Below are 25,528 nucleotides of genomic sequence, written 5' to 3' on the forward strand. Positions count from 1 at the left end.
TCTTTCGCATGCTGCGATAGGCCAATCAAGGCTTCAGGGTGGAAAATGGTATCGAAACTACAGTTCTCGTTGGCAAATTAGCTTGCAATGACGAGGAACGTCTAATTTCATTACTCGAAAAAATCGTCTTTTACTACTCGACTCGAATCATTAAAATTAATACTCGATTCAGATTCGAGTACTCGAACCATTGTGCCCAGCCCTATTCGTTACCTCTACGGCGCAAGGACGAGCATAGCTAACTCTGAATAGATTAATGAAACGCTGTTCATTGTTTAAAATGTTGAGTTTATGCCATAATCCTCGTAAAATTAAAAAATAGTTGAGTATTGATTCTTTGACAAAGAACTCAAATAGATGGGGCTCGCAAAAGATGGATTATGATTACGGTTCCCTGAAAATGTTGTATCATCGTAATCGGTTACGATTTCAAATACGATTACCCTATATGTCTGGACTGAACCGCATCAGAATCATATTGGTAGTATGTTGTTTATTTCCGATGCGACGCAAGCAATCACTTCGCTGTTATTTGCTTTGGGAGACCGCGCCAAGATATCTCACAAGTATCAAAAGTTACAGATTCCCGCGTTCGACTTCATGTAATCCGCCAATTCCCGAATAATCCTATTGTCCGCAGACAATTGGGTTCCTGCGGTGAGGCGTTCTATCAGTTTCGATGAGCGGTCCATTTTATAATATTTTGACACTTCTTCATTCTCGTCGCCATTGAATTCCATTCCGCGGTCAGATTTCTCGGTAATCTCCAATCGAGAACGCTGATCGGCGGTGAAGGCCTTTCGTATCCTCTTTACGTCGCGCGCCATTCTATCGAGCCCGTAACTTCTGATTTTCCGCCAAAGTGTTTGGTTGAAGTGAGTGTAAAGTGCATAATCCTGACATTTTGAGTGAGGAACATGAGTTAGATCAGTATTTAACCGCTCGAAACTACAGGAAACACAGGTCTCCGAAACATGTGACTCATAATATTTGAAAGGAATTGACATGTAACATACAGTAGAGCAGGGGTCACCAACCTTTTTGCAACCGAGGGCTACTTTTGCGTAATGATTGAAGCGGCGGGCTACTATTTACTCCCGCCGTTTACCCGTACCACACTGTATTTCCGCTTTGATATTCATAGCACTGGGCAGGACTGGACAGTGGACATCATGTTATCTGTTTCTATAGCAGTCAGTGGGAAGCCTGACATTGTATGATATCAACTAGTGCGCTGTACTCTGGTATGTAACTTGACACTGCAATTATGAGATAGTGTTCCAGATGTGCATTGATTAAGCGTGTTTTGTGTTTGTTTTTGATGAAGTTCATGTCCGAAAAGGCTAATTCACAACGATAAGTTGAACCAAAGACGCTTGCAACCTTCATAGCTGCTGCGCATAGACCACTGTACTTTACCGTGTCAGCAAGGCACCAAACGTTTGCTGCAGACTGAGGTGCATGGGGGTCATTTTGCAGTGTTACAATTTCAATCTCCAACTGTTCAGCATCCAGAAATGACAAGATTTCATTATATCGGACAGCAGCAACGATTACATAAAGTTAGAAACGTGGTATATTAAACTGCGTTGAGACATGGCCTACATGGCCATGGTTGAGAGTAACAGAAACAAGCTGTGTCAAAAGATGCAATACGTAATGGGTATACAGATATTCAAAATCTGCTAGTACTTCACGGCCATCTAACTCCGAATAGTAATATTGTTTACTACTTTGGCATTGTCCTGGACGTCGAGCTATCATAACGGAACCCCCCGCCATTTCAAGAAGACCGTGAATGGCATTCCGTCATGTCGCCTGTATAGGCAATGCGGCGTATCTTCAATTTCTGCCGGTGATTCTATCACATACATCTATATATTACTAATTGTAATTGAGGATATTTTCAAGTGTTTATATATGTAAGTTACATGTTAGTGTATATGAAACAAGAATAGCTGAATCAATCAATCTATATATTTAAAAGAATCACTGGTAATAATCTGACGAATAGTAAATGCTGCTATTCCACCTTTTTTAGAACGGGCTCGCGGGCTATTCATCTAGTCCTCGCGGGCTACCTGGTGCCCGCGGGCACCGGGTTGGTGACCCCTGCAGTAGAGTGTGAAAAATCGTACTGTACCTGTCTACGATTCAACAGGAATCTTGAGAAATGTAATACAGACGGCTATACCACGTGAATCAAGTCATATTATTTACAGAGGTGGTCATGGTCAGTAACGATGTAGCCTATTTCTACTTCGAAGTACTCAACTAGGTTTGCTTTCTTGCACTATACTTACTCAAATTGGTTTTGTTTTAAGACTACTTCTCTTCTCCTTAACAGTTTTTTCCAGCGAAAACTACTTTCTTTTTACGATTTGGATTTGTAAAGTGTAAATTAGTTTTGACATGCGTTTGTATCTATTGTATGTGTGAAATTGAGATAAAAACCGCGTGAAATAGTCATGCCAGTAACCGCTGATTATATTTTCGAAAACTGTAGCTATTTGGAGTGGCATTGGTCCTTTTACGTTAGTCTCTTGTAAAGTTGCCACCACGGATTGCAAAACCTTTACCCAACAACTTTCTTGAGTATAATATTCCTGCCTTTCATTTATACTTCCACTTCAAGTAGTCCTAGCAGGCCTTGAAAATAGCTACATATTTGTAATTGAGTAGAAATTTACTGTGTTACTTGAGCTTGTATACCCGGATAGCAAAGCTGACTACTGTGGCCATCTATGGTTATTTGTTCTTTCGCTCTTACCGCGTATGAGAATATTGGGATTACCTATATAACCGCAATAGCTCGAGCCAGACAATATGTCTGCTATATCGACTTGTCTGGTATAGTACAGGTCTCGAACAAATATTTATCGTTGTGGGCTGTAGACGGTAACCTTACCATGATTTACGTTGACTCAGGTAGACAAAAGAGGATTTTTACTTCGGATTCGCCGGATTTGTCCCTTCGACGAGTGGATGCCACTAATTGCCCATAATAAGCTCATGGTTGCATCAGACTGTAATAATGACAGACACAATGTGAAAATACATACCAGTTTATTCAAACTCCTTATGGATTGCATCTCCTTCCTACTGAATTGCTTGTCGGTATGTCGCCCTCTATTTCGTATCTCGGTGGATAAGTCAGCCCAATCCATACACAGTGTTTCCTGAAATACCATTGAGCAATTTGAGCAATAGCATTCGCAGCTCTGTCTTAATGTCAACTTAGACTAATGGAAGAACTGAATCTTGATAAATGTTTCCGCATGATGAATCGACTGTAATCTGGAATGACATCTTATAAATTATATCTCACAATTATCCCCATACCAGGATTGACGTAAGCATACTAAGGTACAACTCATTGTCGATATCGCACTGAACACATCTTTCCAAGGCTTTCCAAGATGTGTCAGCAAGCCTTCAAGGTAATCGGAAGGGGATTGAAATGCTTTCTTACCCGCAAGAGGACTAAGGACTCGGCGAAGTAGTCAGCGATCATGATCAAATCAAAAGACGACTCCAATTCTTTCAGCATGGCTCGGATGTACCCATCGTCAGTTCCAGTGGGATCCAACCCCAAGTCATGCGATTGAGGATTTAGACTCCTGCATGTTCAATTCAACACACATGAATGGCCAATGATTCATTCAGATCGCCAGGTGAGGTTGAGGATGAATGATTAGCAATACGTTTTTTGTAACTGGCGAAACTGTTCTAGATTATTGTGCCTGTCTATAATAATCATCGTGTGACAAAGCAGAATAGGCTTGCGGAGGTAGCGGCTGGTGTATAGGTGTATTGAGAACTTGTATAACCTCAATGTGTCAGATGTTATGACAATATGAAACGATCTGGCATGTAAGATAAATATTGTGGTTTATAAAGCAAGTTGACGATGCTAAGCGAGGCCATCAAATCCATGCCCTTCATGTCATTTGCATTTTCCCGGAACAGTAGTCGCATTGTAGTTTGGCCTCAAGGACAGATGTCCATGTCCAATTGTCCATCCTGCCGCAACCCTAATACATTCCCGGGTTTATAATTGCGGTCGCTGTGTTGTAGTGTGACTGTCGCGGATGGGATATCACAGGTCCGCAGGTTGGGAGACCTGCCGTGCTCGCACCAATGAGCTACGGCTATATTGAGCAGTATAAACGGAATATATCACGACTCACGTCCAGGGATATTTGCGAACTTCAACACAGGGAAAAACGAGCTCGATATCAGTTGCTACGTGAATCCCACATCAGCATCACGAATATGCCATGAAGACAAATTATCCGGTCGGAATTTGGATTAATAATTGACGTTGTAATCCGGAAACAGTTGTCATGTCGTCATGAAACCACTTATAAATATCAGCAACGCCTAACACGATGCTAAAACATTCCCGTTTGAATATACTGTGGCTGTTGTGATCACATGTGCGCAAATGAACCACGACATGTCTTTAAATTTATATAGAAAAACTTATTACCTAAAATACCATGGAACAGACTTGCTCAGTTTCAACGGCGCGATTTTTAGATATGATTCAAATGGAATGTTGAACTTTCCGAGAAGATCCAAGAAAGGTGAGTTATAACAGTTGACCTATAAAAGGATTGCAAGGAATGAGGCGAAGTTAGATCTCGGTATCGCGACGTTGGCGTCTCAACCAAGTGATGCAAATATCGTACGCTCTTAGTAATCGTTTACGACTCTACGATGCGTAGTGCTATACACGCGTACTATACTCGTTATCCAAACTTACAAAAAATTGGTCCAGTAACATGAACAGTAGAAAATCAATGAATGCCGGATGGAGGGCATGCGATCAAATGATATGCTGATTCAATTCAGAAACGATCCTGCAGTGGTATAGTAGAGCGGAACCGAATTTAATGACTTGCTGGGATGGTGGGCACATGATAGCAAAAATGCTGCGACGCCACACAAGAAGTTCTAACTTACTCCAGGAGTTCTTAAACATCTTTCTGTATTTTTATGATTTTGTATGACCCCTTTTGCGACGTAATCCGAAAAAAGTTTGAACCGCTTCAATTGGGTGGGGTGCAATGATATTGAAACGAATTGGAAACGAAATGTTTATTTTCTTAAAATTTGAGAGTATCGAATGCAATTTGTTTTTCAATATCTTCGATTTGGTATTCCTAATGGCAATTGTCATAGATGGTTGCTTCTACAACAATTAGAAATTGTGGCTTAGTCTTTCGACACGCATATCATCTTATGTATTCAACCGGTTTTGACTCTTTGTTTTGATAGCAACTAACGATGAAAATCCTGACTCACATAAATATGTGTTCGCAAGAAGAATTATAGCAAACATTGTTCTCCTGACCAAAAGAGGATATACTTGCGTCATCGAGCTCACAATCGTTAATAATCTTTGAATTAATGTCAGATTCCGGTGCAACGACAAAAGGATAATAAATATTATTATGGATAGAACAGTGGATAGATTGGAGCTTATTACATATAAAATCCTTTGTCGCCACGGGCGGAGAGAAATCAAGCTTGTGATTAACACACTATGATTTTAATTGACCTTTCCCGGACCTCGTAAAAAGGGTTCATACCATCCCTATTTTCTACTTATTCTATGTTTCTACAACCTTCTGCTAATAACTTAATTTGATTCCAATAAATGTTTTGAATGAACTACATACTAACATGTTTCCACGCTTAGTATTACTGTACACTAAATGAAGTAAATCTCTACCCATAGGTGGTCAAAGTATTCAAGAAAGCTACTCAAGTACGAGTAGAAATAGTCATTTCAAAAGCAACCTAAAACTACTTGAAGTACAAGTAGAATTGACTGACTTTAAATCTACTCAAGTAAGTAAATAGTTGTGAATACGGTCGTAATTCGTTCGCATGAACTGTCAAAAGCTGCAAATTGAGCTATGCGGAAGGTGTAGAGAGCTTGATTCATATTGATGCATCCCAGGAGGCACCAATTTCCGACATAATAAGCATTCGTTCGCTTCATGTGATACAAACGATAGCATTGATATGGGACTGGGATACTAATCCTTTGTTTAATCGAACACCCAGTTTTAGATATCATGGCATTGCGCCCCCCATATTATAAGGCCCGTAGTCTAGTCGAAAAGCAATACGGAAAAGTTGTATCGGATACGGTTTTAACACTTTGCGCGATTAGTATACATTAATAAAAAATATATCGGATCGTAAAAATGGCTTGGTTTAAGCGCTTTTTTCAAGGATTATAGCGAATTAATGTGGAAATCCGTGTATCAATCAAGAAGATGATTTCGTATGGATATGTCAATGATCATCAAATCCCTGCATTTGTTAGAAAAGTCCCATATCCCTATAATCATCACGTCTCTGCATGCGGTAGAATTACTTAGTTTGGATGTAGTCTATAACCTTGCACTCATGCAATAGTAGATATGGCCTAATCCAGCACCTGGCACAAACCTTGACGTGGTGATGGATAAATAATAATACTAATAATATAATCGAAAGGGGTGTGTGGGGGGCGGAGCCTCCCAGAAGTTACGATTACATACTTATAGGGCCCCCCGGGAAGTCTCGCCCAGGCCCCCCCATTCGTAGGGACACCACTGGTCGTGTCTATCTCGGTAATAGCATTCTCGGTATTGGTATGTAACCGGCGAAACAGATGCACGTTTGACGTTGATCCTTATAGCTCCGGGTAATATCGCAAACTAGCTGAAAAATGAAGTAATAACTCTACTAACCCTTTTTCGATGCAGGTTCGGGTGCCGAACAGATCCATAGTAATATTGAAATGAAGAATATAAGACTTTAGCAGGATCCCTAATAATGGTTATATACCTTGAAAGAGTTAACATTCGTATTATTAGTATTAAAACTTAGTGGCAAAATGTTACCTTGTCCCGAGCGGCATAACTTGTCGCACCGCTGACCTGTTGAATCTCAGGTGCCCTGATATAACATTAGGCTTCGATTGCCCAAGCTTTGATTCATCATCGATCAAGTACTTGGCTCTGAAATGGCCAGGATATCCACCGATGAATGGAATAGGAAATCTCTTTTGCTGAACGTTCGAATGATAAGACGGTTAGAGAGTTGTCTTAGACTTAGGCCCTAGGGATATTGAATGCGTCGCAATATGGGTAATATGGACGTTGGACATATTACGATCAAGTCATTTCCAGTCAGAGAGGAGCATGGATTAGGATTAGGATTTGAAAAAACAGGATTTGTGAAATTTTGTCGGATTTGGATTGGATTAGGATTAGAGATTTTTTTCTGAACGGATTAGGATTTGGATTGGATTTACCTATTTTCCGCGAGATTGATATGTCGTGTGGCGAATGGTGACAAACCTTATTCAGATCAGTTATAAATGTACTTATGGATACTAGGTTATCTTGAATCAAGGCAATCGAATGGTTGCGAAAGAAAATTTTCCAATCCCTCCCTTGCATAAATTAGCATTTTTTCTGAATTTCCAGTTGGAATCGGATTAGGATTGGACATGGACTTGAATATGAAACAGGTATGGATTAGGATTAGGATTTGAAGATTCGGATTTGGATTGGATTAGGACATGGAAATTACAAATCCGCTCATCTCTGTCCAGAATAATGTCACGCCTGACCTCTAGCGGCCCGAAGCCGAGTCCACGATACTGTTTGACAGGCACCACTAAAAGCAAGACGGGGACTTGGCGAAGACGAAGGCGACGAATCTTCCTGGGGATCTGATCAGATTTCAAGCGAATAAATGAGAATGAATTAGACGTGACAGAAACTTATGGTAAATCCGAAGAAAAGGTACCGATGAATGGAATGGAGTCGAAAACAGCAGACGCCTGATGCTTTATTTTTTATTCAGTGTGCAACTGTGCATTCCCCTTCTTTATATCGCATAGACCAGTGGTTCTTAACCTTGCCTCCAGCGCCCCCCAAGGGGCGCTGGCGATTTTGAAGGGGGGGCGAAAACGCTCAGGGGGCGATATGGGGGGCGCTGGGCTCAGGGGGGCGGTATGGGGGGCGCTGTAGAAAAATGGCTTCGCAGTAGATGATGTGGTAGTAGGACATATCCTTAATGAGTATATTCGGAGCGAATTAACACCGAAAACTTCGTTATTTATAGCCTACAAAAGACATATAGGTTTAATTGTCCATAGGCGCCTAAATGACTGGCACCGAATGTTCCTGTCTTGGCAATCTGAACCTCAGAAGACGAATTCCATCTGGCAGGGAAAAATAATATGCCAGTGAAGAAATACCAATTTGAAATCGTGTGCGTCTTTTAGTTTAGTACCATTGGACGACATGGATATATAGAACTAGATATCCCCGTTGAGCGATATCCCTGTTGGGCGATTCTATATTTTTTGATATAGCAGACAGAAGGTCACGAAATAACATCATGCTACGAAGTCATATCAGCGGGTCCGCCCGCCCGGCAATGTTTAATTATTAATTACGGCCCCTATAGTTTCCAAGACACCTCACAATGTTCCATCTACACTTTGACGAGTCTGCGCACACTCACAAACTCACTGCGCAGACCCTTGGACAACAGTGCGTAACGACTAAAAAAATGTCATAACTTCGGATTTGTTGTGCGCAACGTAGATTTTCTGTGCGCAGAGACCGTGTCAGAACTGCGCACGTGCGCAGCTTAGAGGGAACATTTCACCTCACTCAGCTCTACCGGTAAATCTGGTAACGTGTGCAGAGAGGACAAGAAATTGATAGCAATATATATGCAATTCCCGATCTTATTGACCGATTTTATCGTGAATTATCGAAAATTTTCGCGCTTCGCACTGTCTCGCTAAACAGTACAGCTGATTTCGTGGCAAAAGCGAACAACGTGATGGGGGGCGGTCGGTTTATCACCCTATGGAAGCCCAAGACCCAAGTTTTTTCGGCGGGCCTGACGAAGTGTCGTTTCGTTCCTGCCAACGGGTATACACCCTAAGATGTTTAATTATTATTGAGGGGTCCTACCCTTTCAATCACACATCACTCAGCTCTACCGGTAAATCTGTTTACGTGAGCAGAGAAAGGATAAAAATTGATATTAATATATATGCACTTCCCGATCATATTGACCAATTCAATCAATAATTATTGAAATTTTTGGCGCTTGGCGCGTCTAGGCGAGAATAGCTGGCTCAGTAAATGCACACCCAATGTAGATGACCAGTATCAACAAAAAGCGGATAGCCGAAGGGGGCTCTGGGGGCGGAGCCCCCTGAAGTTTGGTTTATTACCCTACGGGGGGCCCAAGACCAACGTTTTTTGGGGGGTTGACGAAGTGCTGTTACGGCCCTGGTAACGAATTAATTGTACCTACGGGCACGCCCGAATATGTTTATTATTAATTACGTGCCGTTTATTTTCCAATACAACAGCTCAGTCACCGCTACTGGTAAATATGATTACGTGGGCTGAGAAGATAAAAAGTTTACAGCGACATATATATGTAATTACCACCTATTTATTCATGCACTATAGAATATTTTGGCACCTAAAGCGACCAGGCCTAGGCCACACAAACTTTGCTGACCATCGAAATCACGCTACGGGATTCTTGGGGCGAAGCCCTCAGAAGTTTGGTTTATCACGCTATGGGTGCGCAAGACAATTGTTTTTAGGGGGGTGGACGAAGTTCTGTTACGGCCCTCCCTCTTACTCATTGTCTTTGGTACATCCCTTACAATATGAGGTTGGGGGGCGCTGGAGCCCGATAATCTTTACAAGGGGGCGCTGGAGGAAAAAAGGTTAAGAACCACTGGCATAGACAGAACCGTAACTGCCGTACCCCAAACCCCCCAATTAATAGATTATAGATTTATAGAAATGGGCATTTAGGCGTCGGCCATAACCGCGCCACGACGCACCAAGACATATGAAGTTTTGGCCATGTAACATGCGACTCCGAGAAGTGTGCCAGAACGATCGCCAGCGAGAAAACCTTAACGGAAAAGGACTGTCCTTATGATACATGTTTAATTGCCCACGGGAGCTAAATGGCTGGCGCCGAATGTTCATATGTCCATGATTGTTCATTGTCCAAGCAATCTGAACCCACAAGACAATCCCATCCCCCAAGGATCAATTATTTGCAGAGGTGGTCAAAGTAGTCAAGAAAGCTACTCAAGTAGAAGTAGAAGTAGCGACGAAAAAATCTACTCAAGTACGAGTAGAAGTACTTCTTTCATAAGCAACCTAAAACTACTTGAAGTAGAAGTAGAATTGACTGACTTTAAAAGTACTCAAGTAAGTAAGTAGTTGTGAAAACGATCCTAATTTGTTCACTAGGATTGTGTAAAGGTGCAAATTGAGCTATGCAAAAGGTGACGAGCTTGATTCATATTGATGCATACCAGCAGGTATCCAATTTTCGATAGCATAAGCATTCGTCCACATCATGGGATGAAAATGATAGGATTCATATGGAAATGCGATACTTATCCTGTTTTCTCGAACAGCACGTTTTATAAAATAACATGGTATGGCGCCATCCCCAATATTATAAGGTCCGTAGTTTAGTCGAAGAGCAATACGGAGAAGTTGTATAGGATACGGTGTAAACACTTTGCGCGATTAGTAAACTTTTGTTTTGACGAGTCATGTTTTTAGTTGATCAGTTTGGATGTTTTAGTGAATCAGTTTAATTCAACTGTCCTTTATTTGCGTTCCGTTATTTTCCTCGACAACTCTTAATTGTTCTGTTTGGTTGATGATTGGTTAATTTAATTGTTGCGCCGTCCGTTCTCGTTTACCTTTATATTGCTCTGTCGCTGTTATTTCTTTCTCCATTCAACTGTTATCGGACGAGCAAGCAATCTTGCGAATCTCGCCATTTAACGTATCTATATTCTGAACAAGCTATTCCGTATTGTATGTTTTGGACTGCTTGTATTTGAAACAGAAGAGATTTGAGATACGCAACGCTTGCTTAGTACCCATTGCCAGATTTAGTGTGCAGCAGACAGGATCCCGATACCTGATAAAGCGCCACTCATTCACTTCAGTGACGCGTCGGAACAAAAAATATGGTGGATCGTAAAAATGCGATATTGCATATCTTTATTTCCGGAAATTAAAGGCATTGTTACACTTGCTTTTATACTTCAACATGAATGTTATCCATACAAAAGAACTGATATTAATTATAACTCAAACTCAAAGTATATGATACTGGGAATTGAAAATGAAACATAAATACTAGTTCTAAAAGTGGAACACGTTTTTCATACCTTTAGTCCAGAAAGTTTCAAAGGTGGTATGCTGAACCAGCTCTAAAACTAACGAAAAATGTCAGAGTCCACTTTTCCAGGTCAGGACGCGCCATGGACATGCTAGATTACGATATGATAAATGACATGTAAATGCTAGATTGCGAAACATCAGTTTCAAACGTTATGATGAGCCATATATACTGCGATGAATTATTTCATATGGGCGAAGGGCGACAATGTGGTGTGAACGGAACCACGCCAACCCGCTACCTAAATTATATTCATCGATACTTTCGTGAAATCATACTAGTAACGCCGTATCCACTGCACGCGAAGCGCGACGAAAATTCTGGGCTTTACTCAACTTTTATGAAAATTAAATGTTGATGCTCCGTGAAAACAGCCCCGAAATTCCTCAGGCTATCTTCCTGATTGGAAGATTGAACTACTTCTACTTGACACACTGAAAATAGCGAAAAGTAAGTAAGTAGATCACAAAATATTATGAAGTAGAAGTAGAAGTAGCAAAAATCAGATCTACTTGAGTAAGTACCAGAAGTAGAGGAAAACTACTTGAGTACTTCGAAAAAGTAGAAGTACTTCGTTACTGACCACCTCTGATTATTTGCCAGTGAAGATATCGTGTGTGTCTTTTATTTTACTACGCTTCGGCGATTTCAATACCTTTTGACATAGCAGACAGGAGATCAGGAAATCACATCATGTTACGAATACGAAGTCATTATACCACAGTGTCCTACTATGCTGTGGATACAAGCAAATCTCACGGCTCACTGCGATTAGTCAACGTCACACTTTCCATTTGTTCAAAGGCAATTTGTCGGTAATCTTTGACTGGCTTGCCGAGCGCGAAATTTGATAAAATTGGCATCAATCGAAAGCTACCGGGGTACTGATGACGATAATATAAATGTTATTGGGCTCGTGGCCTTGGAACCCCCAAATATAAGCCTCGAATATTGATTGTAACGTAGTTTGGTATCATGACGAAACAATGTCTTCTGGAATAAGCAGCAGAAGCTCGGAGCAAATGCGTAGTGAGAGTGAGAGTATGAATGTTTAATCGCTTGCGCGACAATGGCCAATACGCTTGCGGTTTGCGCTGCTCCTCACTTGCTTCCAGACGGCATTGTTGCGTCACAATACCAAACTCAGATACAATCAAAGTTCGAGGCTATGATTTTGGGAGTTCCAGGATCACGAGCACAATCATTTATGTATGCGTATTGCGTAATCAGTACCTCGGTAGCTTTCTATTGATACAAATTTTGTCAAATTTCGTGCTCGGCAAGCCAGTAAAAAAATACGGTCAAATCGCCTTTAGCCAAATGGAAAGTGTGATGTCGACCAATCGCAGTGAGCCGTCAGATTTGCTTGTGTCCACATCATTGTAGGACACTATGATTATACCAACCGGTCTGCCCGAAGCTGTTTCATTATTATTTACGGCCCATACATTTTCCAAGACACGTCTCTCAGCTCTACGGGTAAATCGGATTGCGTGAGCAGAGAGACGATAAAAAATTGATAGCAATACATATGCAATTCCCGATCATATTTAACGATTCAAACATGAATTATGGGAAAATTTTCGCGACGTGCGAGTCTAGTCGTTATAAGCTAGGGTTACCATACGTCCTCTTTGAAGAGGATTTGTCCTCTTTTTTGACTTTTTTGAAAGTGTCCTCGGAGGACGCCCTTTTGTCCTCTTTTTTGAGATTTTGTCCTCTTTAGAAAATGTAGGTCACAGTTAGAGCAAAATGCGAGTGATATGCCATAAATTAGCACAGAAGTGACGCTCCGGCGGGTATTTCGGAGTGAAAACCGGTGATTTGAGCTCTGAGCGGAAAGTTGACCTTTCAACCACCTAGCAATGCGGAGAGAAAAACGGTATTGAGCTCTGAGCGGAAAGTTGACCTTTTTTTAGTCAACCGATCACAAAGTGGGAAAAATTCACCAATTTTTGAGAATTCTTCTCCGGTTTTGCAAGTCTCAAATTTCTCAAAAAGTGTCATCTTTTTAGATTTATTTCCAAAATATGGTAAGCCTATCATATAAGCTGACTCACTAAACAGCACAACAGATCTCGCTGACAAGTAGCTGCAAAAAAGCACAGCCTGATGGTGGTTTCGTTTATCAACCTATGAGGGGCCCAAGACCAACGTTTTTGGGGGCCTGACGAAGTGCTGGCATAGGCCCGTGTATGTGTGTCTGATTCAAAGACTACTCCAAGTCGTTTCGACACCTTCCTATCTTTTCATTATATCGTAGTTTTGTGGTATTTTGAAATGATGAAAATATTTATAAACTGATACTGATACAGAATCATAGAAGGTTGTTTTATTTCGAGGCAAATGTTGACCGTCACGACTGGCCGTTATTGCGTTGCAGCCCACTGACGCGCTGTGTCGAAGTAATGCTAGTGGACAGGATTGTAAAAGCGGCACTTGATGCTGTCCAACATTCTCGTTCAACAATATAGATTGACCGAAGCGCATCGACTGAATACAGCATGAATGAGACCCCTTGTTTGAGGAGTTCAGCGACAATTGAACTCATGCAACTGCAATGCATCTATGCAAGTTGCTGCATGTTTTCTGTAGATAACTGTAATCTTCTAAAATTTGGACTGACTTACAATTTTTGTCCATTGGCCCAGTTTTCCTACGTGTTCGTCTATCATGGCGCGGACGCTTGTCCCGGCTGTCTTGTGTGTTTTAACAAACACTAGATTTCTTGCCGGAGAGCATTTGCTGACTTCCCGTGACACTTTCGAGATGTTCTTTCGCTGTTGATGCAGCGATACGTTCTAAAGACAGAACGCGGAAATATTTTCTCCGTTATTTTGGGTAAAAACCAGTAGTTCTTAACTGGTATCCCCGGACCCGGGGTTCACTGAGCCAGTCTCATGGGTTCCCCGAACGCCAAGACACACACGCAACTCATAGGCTACATATGATTTGCGACAACTTGGCTCAGGCTATTGGCTGTAGGCAATTAGGCCCGATAAGTAGTCGAATTGTGACTGCTGGTGCTGTGGTATTCGTATGCAGTGGCGTTTGTAGGGGAAGTTGTGGTTCGAAATCGAGACCACATCCTTCTGAAATGCCACTTCCGTCTCCAATAGTTATTAGCTCATTTGAAATAGGCAATTGGTATTACGCTGTTGCGATTCGACCGAACGATACGAAGACACTTTTCAGGGTATAGCCTCGCATTTCTGAACTGGTATCAGTAGAAGTCACATTGATTTGCAATCCATTATAATGTTTTCATTTTGTTCTTTTAACACCTTGTTGATGCACAGTTCATTTCGTGCACCAGTATTCTATAGTAATGTACTAGAGATGTTTAGTTTACTAATTAGATGTGTTTCTTGGTTGAATGTTGCTTCATTGACTCAGCGAAAATCTGGGGTTCACGAAGACTTGTGGATTAGCGTAAGCGTTGACCAGGGTGGTAAAGGTTAGGAAACACGGGTATAGACATTGTTACTTACGTCAGACGGATTACTTCGGGAATATCTGTGATACCGTGTGCCGCATTTGGTAAACAGCAACAGCTGCTAGAGCAGTGGTTCTCAACCTTTTTGATCTCGCGGACCGGTAAAACTTCAGAACGTACGTTGCGGACCGGAGAACTTTCAAAAACCAAAGTTTGCCATAATTTAATAGCGACAAATCATGTAACTTAAATGTAATATTGGAAACTTCGTTCAATAGTGTATTTTTAATGCTAGATATTCACATGTGGTTCTATTAGAGTTTCTGCATGGTGAAGCTAGCGAAGTCCTTTTAATTACGACTAACTTGATTGGGATTGTTCGGTATCCTTTGAGCGAAATGCGAGTTTGCTATTTACTATAGCCTCTGCCTTCTATCATACTGTCAAGTGTCGCTTAATTGTACTGTAGGAATTCAACGAAGTTTGTTTAAAAGTGCCCAACTTCGTGCATTCTGGAATTGAGATATAAAATTCTAATATATCTGTCGAACCGGCGGTTGAGAAACTCTGTGCTAGAGGCATTAGAACGTCCAGGTGCATTGAACACCGTGCAACGCGATTTGAAAATACAACGTAATTATTCCCTGATGCTACTCAAGAGGAATTACTGCTACAAAATGGTGAACTTGATTTGTCAAATCGTGATCTTACGTTATTAATTTCCTGTATTCGAGTTATGTTTGCGCTGAACACGTTTGCCTCCGTTTCATTTTCTGCTTCGCGATTTGCGATCCTCTCCTGGCCTTGCTCCTTGTTCCATATGGGATAGTAATAGCCGATACTATAATAGCTCAATATTGAAACCGTGAAACATATCGCAAACGCTTGTTTAGCGTGCGATTTCATGAGGCCTGGACTGTTGCAGCATACCGGTTATACTAAGCGTGCATCGCTGGAATTATAACTAAATCTGCCTGCGGGTATGCGACTATCGGCGAGTGGCTTCGTAGGGAAGTGCTACTTACGTAGTACTACTAATGAGGCGACGGTAGTTTGACATGCGTGCAGCAATGAAGCAGCCCTACTGTCAACGGTAGGTCCATAGCTGTTGCCTATAATCTTCTCTATGATCCTACCTACGTCTATGCCTCGTGTTTGCAACAATGCCTCGCGGGTGGCTCTACGGCTACGCTATTAATTTCCTGCGCGACTATATCTTCTCAATGCATCACATGCATATCACACATCCCATAATTTGTACATCGCGAGGCATTATACTGCAGTAAGATGCATTGAAACCAGGTTTAACGTTGAATAAAATTGGTTTTAAGATGATAAAGCGTCCATGCATAAATTACATTCAAGTTGTCGTTTTCGCTTGGTGACACTATCCGAGATGTTGCCTGCAAGATTACTTTTTTGCAAACACCTTCAGATTCATGTCAACGATGTCATCAATCACTGTTCAAGTAGGCTGGTTTATACTTTATCGCTACGCCGAGTTGGTCATGTCACGTCCGATTATGGAATAGGGTTGATCGAATTAATTGGTGCACAGCAATCCCACAGGCGAGCAATTGTAAATTGAATGAATGAGACTCTGATGACGACGTGGTCTCTTGAACGCGAGATGTCGTTGTTTCTTCGACCTCGGGCATTTGTACGTAGAAGTTGAGGCTATCCCAAAAGTCGCAAACGTCCTCTTTATACATCGGTTCGATAAACGACAACGACTGTATGCGGACGTTCGGCCAAGAGCTTGCCGAGTTCGAACGCAGGTACGGAGGCCAGTCAGTGAAATCCGGATATTCAGGCCCGCCGGTGTTGTCGTTTGGGTCGCCGTTCCTGGCGAAATTTCCCCAGTATTTGCTGAGTTGATCAATGACTTTGTTCTCCTCTTCTGTGAATATGTACCTGGAAGAAATTACTTCGATGTGGTGTTCTACAGCTATATCTATGGTTGCATTTAAAACAAAAATCAATATAAAACAAACGATTTTAAAAAACATGGCCCTATAAAACATGATTAAAAAAATTATTAGCCATGACGTCACGAATCTTTATTTGTGACGGCTCAAGGGGATGACGTTGAAAATTGGAATTTGGGTAAATATGGCTGCTTTGCGAAAAAGACTTCCGACCCCTGTCTTAAACGGACCAAAATATGTTTGACTAGGTCGACATTGTAATGCAGCACTTTTATGGTCGGCGGTCATCATCGTCAGAATCAGAACATCCATTCCGTACCTATGATGTAAAACTGCATGCTATAACTTGTAAAACGAAAACGATTTCGAGGGTTCCAAGTCCAACCATTCCATGTCACGTACGTCTACTATAGGCTATCGGATGAAAATCGTCCGTAGGCTCATACTGCAGGCTTTTTCGAAAGTATTCACACAACTATGGCATAATTATACAACTTTTGAAGAAAAACGCCAATTTGTTCTTTTTAAACTGTCAATATTTTAAAATACTGTTTAAAATATGTCGTAAAAATGTTTTAAAACACCATTCATTTTAAATGCAACCCTAGCCATACCACACGTAGACTAGCAAGTTTACTGAGAAACATTCATGCGCACGAAAAATCATTCGCAACACAAACCTGTGATTTGGATTGATTATGGCAAGTTTTTGTTTCACTAAAATCTCGAGTGTTGCACTAAATTTTAACAAAACTAGCAGTAAACAGTTGCATTTATAATTGTTTTTAAATTATTTGGGTATTACGTATTAGATATTTGAAAGGTCCCATTGCATAACCTAACAGTTACAGAATTGTAGGGTGTATGCTTTTTCCGTTTCTTTCTTTGCTATTCAATCGATGATGCATGCACTTGTATGTTTTCTAGGTTTAAAACCTACATGACAGCATTTCGCTGTCAGCTCCTACAGAACTGCCAAGTTTCGTACTTTCTCATTTCACGGACGGTCTGGCGAGACGGAGCAAGAAAATAACGCAATGCGGAAATAGTTTGGCCCCAAAATTCAAACAGCATAGTGATAACCCATCCCCCTCCCCCAAACAAGCCAAATACCACACCCAAACCCTCCAGGTCTGCAAACTTCACCCAAGGCATTGCAGCAAAACTCAGTGTTTACGACCTTAACGGAATTAATAGCCTGAACAAGGTGTCATAGTGAAATTGTAATTTTCGGCGGTCTCTAATGGGAAACCACCTCAAATTTAAACGACAGAGAAATAATCAAGTGATCTATTTACATATAGTTGCCCTAGTCATGAGTTTAAGCTGATATGAAAACCATATCGTCATTTATGCAGAATTGACATGATAATTAGCTAATAGATGAAAATAAGTCAAAGATGAACGATTAAATACACTACATAAGAGTTTATTGAAGTTCTATCTATGATACCTTTCAACTTTTTGCTCTCAGCAGTTCACAATAGAGTAGTTTTCTGCTAACAGCACGGGCGTCGTGTCGTATTATTTTCGTCTCCGCGAGAGTAGTGACGTGATGTGTGTGATAGACTTTTACGTTTACAATTAGGGTACACACTAAGCACAGTATCTGCATACCCATAATCCGGTCCCGTTCGAAATACATACTGCAATTCAGCGGAATGGTAGACATAACCGCAAGTCTCATTTTTGGGATAGACCTCATGGCAGTACTTTCCATCCGGCGCGACATCAAACATGTAAAAATACAAGTTCTCTGGATTGTCTGCGGTTTGGAAGGCGAACCTGATGGATACAGCAAAATAAGATATTACGAAAAACAGCATCAGGTATACAAATAGTTTGTAGCCTCCAACCTCGACATGGCTCTGCTGGAGCAGATAAAGAATCCATCGCCTGCCTCAACGCCAAGTACTTTACTGTAGTCGTCTCCGTCGGGACCTACAAGATTTTCGTAATATTCCGCCGCTAAGGGTCCTGCGGTTTCTCCAAGGAACAATTGGTTTGTTAACTACAAAGGAAACAATAATATCCGGTTTAAAGTCAGGTCTATATACTTTGTTTGTTTAGTATGTGATGCGATGTGGGTACTTTTACTGCATGCCTTTAGAAAAATTCTCTTAACTCTGGGAGGGGTTCGGGACTGCGAAATAGCCTTTTCCTCCATAAAATGTTCAACGTGTTTAATGTTAATTGTAGATTGGTACGTTCTTTTTACATCATGATGCGTCATCGACATGACGCTATCGTCAGTAAAATATCACTCATTCCGAATCTATTCTACCTCCCCACTTAAACGTTCAATGTGGCTACGTCCATGATTATCAACCACCATGAGGTTAGTGTCCGATAGCTCGTGAATGAGAACAAAAGATCATGAATCTAATGAATATATTGTCCAAAACTTCCGGTACATCATTCCAAGTGAGACAGACCAATGAAATAATATATTTTTGTCGATAAAGCCAGAACAAAAAATAATAAAGCCGAACATATAAATATATTCATAGCAATACACTGCGCTGATGGCACTGGTTAGTCGTCAAGTCTGTCTTAGCTATCAAGTCAGCCGTAGGAGCGTGGCTAAATTTTTGTGTATCAATGTAATAAATGATGATAGTTCTATCTTCACATACCTGGAAAATGGATTTCGGAAGGTTACCAGTCGGAACGTAATACTGCAGGATTTCGACTTCTTGCGTATTCGCTCCGATAATGTAATCCTTCTCAGTATTCCACTTTCCGGCTTGAAACAGAGTCAACGGCTGATCGGTGAATTCAACGCCATCTACGATTGGCCGGAATGGCTCCACGCCACTCCAAGCATCTCCCTCTAGCACAGATAACGCCATGATCGCGGTATACCGATCCAGCCTCGCTTGGTTCGCGTTTCTGAATGCACCATTTCACTGATATAGTGATATTATCGGGTTGCGCGTTTCCTTACAATAAACATTCCAGCTCTGTTTCTTCGTCACTGCATCCCAACCAAGTCAGCAATCTGTTTGTGACGTTCATGGCCTCGTCTGGCGTTTGATGCGGAAATATCGGCGCGTTGCTTTGTAAAATAGCCCTTTTGAACAATGGTTTGCTGATCGGCGACAGCATGTGCCACATGACTGACTGCGCGCCCGCGCTCTCTCCAAATATGGTTACCTATATAGTACAATAATTTTTTCATATGATTCGGTGTTATATTGTTTTATCCTACTTTATCTTTGTCGCCGCCAAAATTCGCTATATTGTCTTGCACCCATCGCATTGCCATTTGTTGATCTTTCAGGCCTTGATTTCCATTCAAGGTATCGCTTCCTTTATTGTACACCAAAAATCCATATGCCCCTATAGTAATAAAATATCAATATAATGGTAGTGTATAGTAGGTTCCGTCCAGAGCTGGCCGGTAACTAAGTTTATTATTATTATTGTTAAAAACTAAAAAGAAGAAGAAATAGTGACGCTATACACATTCAAGCCTTTTGCGTCACACCATCGCATGCATTTGAAAACTACACAAATTTATCATGCAATATATAACAGAATGAGAGAACAAGCATCGACAGAGGCTTACAAAAGATTTGAATGATCTGTATAGTAACGACAACGAAGTGCTTCTACTTTTTTGGACTGTTCAAGTAAACATTACCTAAGGGATGGTGTGATCGTGAGGGTCACGTTCGCATTCTGTGTGTGAACCTCGGAAACTTAGAGGCTCGCGTCCTTCGTAGGTTCTGCACTGTGAACCTTTTTCATACATTGCAATTTTAACGTTATTATAGCATCTTTGGTTGAAATTTATTGCATTTAAATTGCGGGCCACTCTATGCAAGGCGCTGGCAGCATAAAAATCAACACTAAACGATCATGCACCTTGACAACCTCAAAAAATTTACCTGATTTATCACAAAAGTGTGCTCGAAATAACCAGCTTTCTGTTTGTGAATACTTAGTGACTCTCGGCTGTGAGCTTGATCCGCAATCACACAAAATCAAGAGCGAAACACGCTACACGTAGGTATAGTCGGCGAATGATGCTTATTCAACCAATCATTGAAATTGATATCGTTGTCTGATGTGAAAAATCTAGCAAGCGCACGGGGTCCATCTCGATTTCATACGTTTATTGTATCATAAAAACCAAATCCGTGCGATTGGGGTCTTGGCTACTGCTGTATAACTTGTTAATGGGGTAAAACCCGTTTTGCACTCTGCTCAATATCAACGTAGCAACACTGAGACGCCGAATACATTGACCTGTCTGGCCTAGACCGTTAAGGCGTAATCTGATATTCCCTTGCAAGTCCTTGTCGAACTTGTTGGCAAAACGACGGAAGATATTGATTTTATGGGATTATTATATCGTTTGATTGCTACAGTTGATACATTTGGCGACGTTCAAAAAGTCAGTATATGTACTTCAGCTATGTGACATTATGTGAGATTACGAGTCGTCGCTATAGGTATCGTGTACATTAATATATATCACTTCACTTAAATGTATAACTGGAATTAGCAATATGACGTCATGTGACATCATGAGATTCACGTTCGCCTTCTCACATAACCTTTGAAAATGGTTCGCGTTCACTCGAACCTGAACCTTTCAGAGGTTCACACCATCCCTACTACTTACTTACTTACCCGAGTGGCTATGCCTTTGAACCACATCCACTTCTACTTAGCAATAGGCAAAAGTACATACTTTGTAGATGTTGGATTTGTTACGGCAGAAGGTAGTTTTAGGTATGTTTGCATCATCTGTATTAGTCAAATTGCTATACCAATCAGGAAAAATGACTTCTGCACCATGGTAGCCAAATGTATTTTAGAAAATCGCAAATCTGTATTGTAATTTTGCTTTAGTCGCAAATACGCTCTCTGCAATTTCAAAAGTGCCCAGTGCCCACCTCGGATTTACTGCTACAACTAGGTGACCCCTCTACCAAATTTACTTTTTTAAACTATGCTTTATTGAGTACATTTCAGACTTGCATTGTATACTTCCACTTGAGGTAGTTTCGACATGTTTTGGAAATTGTTACTTCTGCTTGTAATTTAGTAGTAAAAATTGACTACGTGACTTTTAGATCTGCTTGTGTATCAACGATGACTACTTTGACTATCCGGTTCCCGTTCGCGTAAAATAATTCTTACCCAGACGGTAATTGATTGATACTACGATGGATTCGGTTGCGTTGCTGAGATGTCTACCGTCGTACTTTGGGGTCGTGCCGGATCCGGAGGCGAAAGCGCCACCGTGTATCCATAGGAGCACCGGTAGAGCATTGGCTGCCGAATTGTCGAGATCAACGCGTCGAGGAACGAACACGTTCAAAACCAGGCAGTCTTCATTTTGCTTGAAAGTAAAATATAGTCGTGATTCTAATGGTGATATAATTTCTAGATTTTGATATATCTGGGACGGCTTGCCATGTAATTATGTAAGGCCTGGAAACTAGACTGTAGCCACGTTGATTTTAATGTATTGTAATGATTCTCCTGTAACAAGAACGGCGACATCATATTGCTACATTTAGATACAAATTTTTGTTGTAATTTACCGAAGATCGAGATTACATAATAGTTCATAGGTTTCCATCTACTGAAATACACAGTACACACTCTACATTTACAAAGTTACACTGTATAATGCAGTGTTGGGATGACTCGAGTCATGACTTGACTCGAGTCAGACTCGAGTCACCTTTTTCGTATGACTTGACTTGACTCGAGTCACTTTGCTAAAATGACTTGACTTGACTTGACTCGGCATATCAGAAATGTGGATTGACTCGTGACTCGGAGCAAAATTCTCGAGTCAATTTCAAGTCATCAAGTAATCGGTGTCGATAAAAATCACTGTATCTTGCATATGTTCGGATTGTTCTCGTAACGCTGGTGTAACCCGTGAGAGCGACCAATTATATTCAATTATCGTGCGTTTTACTGAGCCTTCATTGTTCTCTCACAAACAAACCGCAAACGAAGTGATCGAGGCTTACAACTTAAGTCGTAAACTAGTATATAGTAAAGTAATTTATTAGCAAAATATCTATTACTGTTCTCTGTTCTTAACTTAACCAAACCTCTTGTTTTATTGAAAATGAATTCGAATATAGTTTATATACTCCTCAACTATTGGCGCAGGCTCGAATTGTATCATCTCAATTCGTAAATGGGTAATGTATTGCATCCTTTTATTCATTTCTCTATTTTTGATTTTGGCTGGTAACTATAAACTGAGGCTATACAATTACTTACGTAGTTTAGCAGTTCTACGTATATGTAAGCGACACACCACCTTCTTGCGTGTATATTTCACGCTATATTCGCTTATCGGTTAAAAATCAATGACCACTCAATCTGTATTTCAGACAGCTTGCAAAATGTAATGAGGTAATTATGCCTCATGCCTCAAAAAGGCAACTTGACTTGAATTGTGACTTGACTCGTGACTTGACTTGACTTGACTCGACTTGACTCGAGTCACCTCCAAAAATCGAATGACTTGACTTGACTCGAGTCACCTTAAAAAATCGATTGACTTGACTTGACTCGAGTCAAAATGTGCGATGACTCGAAATGACTCGTGACTCGAAGGTAGTGACTTGATCCCAACACTGGTATAATGTATATGTATATACGCCGATTACTCGATCGATATGTGGTGTAACATCTAGTGCAACCCCCTTCATTATAATTCATAACATATAGTATATTTTGTTGGCAGAAGTCAAACTTTCAATCAGCCTGCATTGAGTGAGTTATGAGACTGCACTGACATTGGTCATGCAATATCCAGCGTAACATTCATCAGCTGGCCTCTGACGACAAGCAACATAATCGGGAACTGTCGCGCTTATCTCTTCCGAACTCCTCGCGAAAGGTTCGGTGTCCCGAAATCTATTACGAAATATAAAGAGGTACGTTTGTAGTGAGATATCAATAACCAATCACCTACCTCAAGTCTGCTATTGGTGGAGCCGCGTAAGGTACGCTGAAAAAAGCGTGCGCCTTTTCAAGGGTTGAACCGATGACAAACCCAGATGTTGTTTCAACTCTGGGATTATCGTATGCCTCCTCGGTATTGTATTCGTGTATCACAGTCCCAATCGTATCGTACTTAATCTGTTCGCCGCTTTGCAGAGTGCCAACAACGTTACCAAGATTTCTGATAAACTCAATATCCCCGCGTGATGTCGCGACGAAGAAAAGCAATAAAGCGCAAGCAGTAGCAGTCATTTTAGACGTTCATTTAAGAGATGTCTGATGTGAATTCAAAAGCATACTTGCAGTGTTTGATGAGGGAATATAAACGACACTGCCGAGTACAATATAAAGTTTTATTAATATGATCATTTAAGTATACCTGAATATTTTCGGCTGACTCTCGTCAGAATATTTGGTGGTACAGCTGTTGATATAGGCCTGTACACAGTTCTTTTAAAATCTGTACGAGTGGTTGATGACGCCTCCAGGGTTGTGATGACTCGAGTCATGACTCTGTGTATTGACTCGACTTGGACTCGAGTCATTGCGCATGACTCGAACCAAGTCATTGACTCGAGACTCAGACGGCCGAGACCGACATTTCATTGTAATTCCGAAGCCAATACACTATTGGGATTTCGTCTGTTTGTATCGGTACCTGAAAATGCGACCAGAAACTGCCAAGAGTGAGGAAAATTTGTATATTTTAAAAGCGAACCGTTCGATATCACCAAACAGAGTTATAATAAGTGGGTTTACCAAAACTTTAACTGGATGCTGAGCAAAGAACACGATGACTTGGACTCGGACTCGAGTCATAATTCCATGACTCGGACTCGACCCGCTGCTCATTGACTTGGACTCGGACTTGACTCGGCGGTGAATTGAAATGACTCGACTTGACTCGAGTCAAAACTATAAAAGTGAGATTGACTTGTGACTCGGAGCCTTGTGACTTGGCTACAACCCTCTGACGATTATCGGTCGGAAACATTCGTTTTAAAAAAAATATGAACATATTATTTAATTGTGTATTGTAGTTCTGTAACTCGAATATATAATCTCTTCAAATATACAGTTTCGTAAAGTTTCCAAATTCGATCCGTTATCGCGTTATGAATTCCTGGCATCCTCCCATTACCAACATATCTACCAACTTCAGACTGAGATCGTGATTTCAGGACGCTAGGATAGATAGGCCTATGTTTAACTCTCAGGAAGTTATCCCACCGATGCCCTGCCGACCTCACCTGTATTTATATACTGACTCATTTGTACATACCTGTATTGGTATACTGATAGCTGCGTTGTCTTACAAGTGCTCCAGGATATACCGAACCCCACATTGCTAATTTGACCCTGATTGAAACTCAAACTTTGTGGAATCAGAACTAACCCACTATGCTAGGGCTACTCAACAATTTTTTTAGCAAAGGTCTTGTTACAAAGGTCGGTTATAACTCTCATGAAATAATTTATAGTCATGCAAATGCAATATGGTGTTTAGCTATATACAAAGCCCGTAAGCAGCAAGCGAAATATATCTAATTGTTCTGTTAGTCACAGCTAGAGGGAGAATTGGTATTTTATTTATTTATTTCTTGCTATTTCTTTAAATCTTGGTTCTAAAGTGGATAAAATCCCCTTGAGATTCCACTACAGAAAGCATACCTGAGAAACTTTATAGCCTACCAGATGTTTTCAAAGTTCTGACATGAGTAGGCTATACTTCAGACATCCCGCAAGATCAACCACTTTGGCCAGAACAATTCACTTCTGAAAAACAGACAATCTTCGGCATTCTACTTTAATATTCGCAACTGTCGCATAAACGAGCAATCGCCATGTGAGTTAATACGATCGTATGCTAACATGCCTCATCTCTGTGACGGTCTGTATACAG

General features: G+C 40.9%; 2 protein-coding genes across 3 annotated transcripts; both read right to left on the minus strand.

Moving 5' to 3' along the window:
* Positions 1 to 478: 478 nt before the first annotated feature.
* On the minus strand, positions 479 to 15,811 carry LOC145448020 (galactose-3-O-sulfotransferase 2-like). Its single transcript, XM_080326324.1, has 8 exons — positions 15,419 to 15,811; positions 13,902 to 14,072; positions 6,906 to 7,072; positions 6,753 to 6,849; positions 4,493 to 4,608; positions 3,473 to 3,620; positions 3,063 to 3,179; positions 479 to 896 (listed from the first exon to the last, which is right to left on the minus strand). The coding sequence occupies exons 1-8, from the start codon at positions 15,611 to 15,613 to the stop codon at positions 570 to 572; spliced, it is 1,338 nt and encodes a 445-aa protein (XP_080182450.1). The 5' UTR covers positions 15,614 to 15,811; the 3' UTR covers positions 479 to 569.
* A 135-nt stretch (positions 15,812 to 15,946) lies between these two features.
* On the minus strand, positions 15,947 to 25,452 carry LOC145448018 (cholinesterase 1-like). 2 transcript variants are annotated; one of them, XM_080326322.1, is made up of 9 exons: positions 23,597 to 25,375; positions 23,418 to 23,538; positions 21,790 to 21,991; positions 19,847 to 19,977; positions 19,583 to 19,791; positions 19,272 to 19,527; positions 18,492 to 18,646; positions 18,253 to 18,420; positions 15,947 to 16,621 (listed from the first exon to the last, which is right to left on the minus strand). In XM_080326322.1, exons 1-9 carry the CDS (start codon positions 23,875 to 23,877, stop codon positions 16,219 to 16,221), a joined length of 1,926 nt encoding a protein of 641 aa, XP_080182448.1. In that variant the 5' UTR covers positions 23,878 to 25,375; the 3' UTR covers positions 15,947 to 16,218. The 2 variants fall into 2 exon arrangements, with proteins under 2 accessions (XP_080182448.1, XP_080182449.1); XM_080326323.1 differs by having other exon boundaries at positions 16,231 to 16,621; positions 18,089 to 18,420; positions 23,597 to 25,452.
* Between the last annotated feature and the right edge of the window lie 76 nt (positions 25,453 to 25,528).

This window comes from Botryllus schlosseri, chromosome 10 (genome assembly GCF_051294905.1).
Source record: "Botryllus schlosseri isolate E-star chromosome 10, Bs_hap1, whole genome shotgun sequence".
In the NCBI taxonomy this organism is placed as follows: Eukaryota; Metazoa; Chordata; class Ascidiacea; order Stolidobranchia; family Styelidae; genus Botryllus; species Botryllus schlosseri.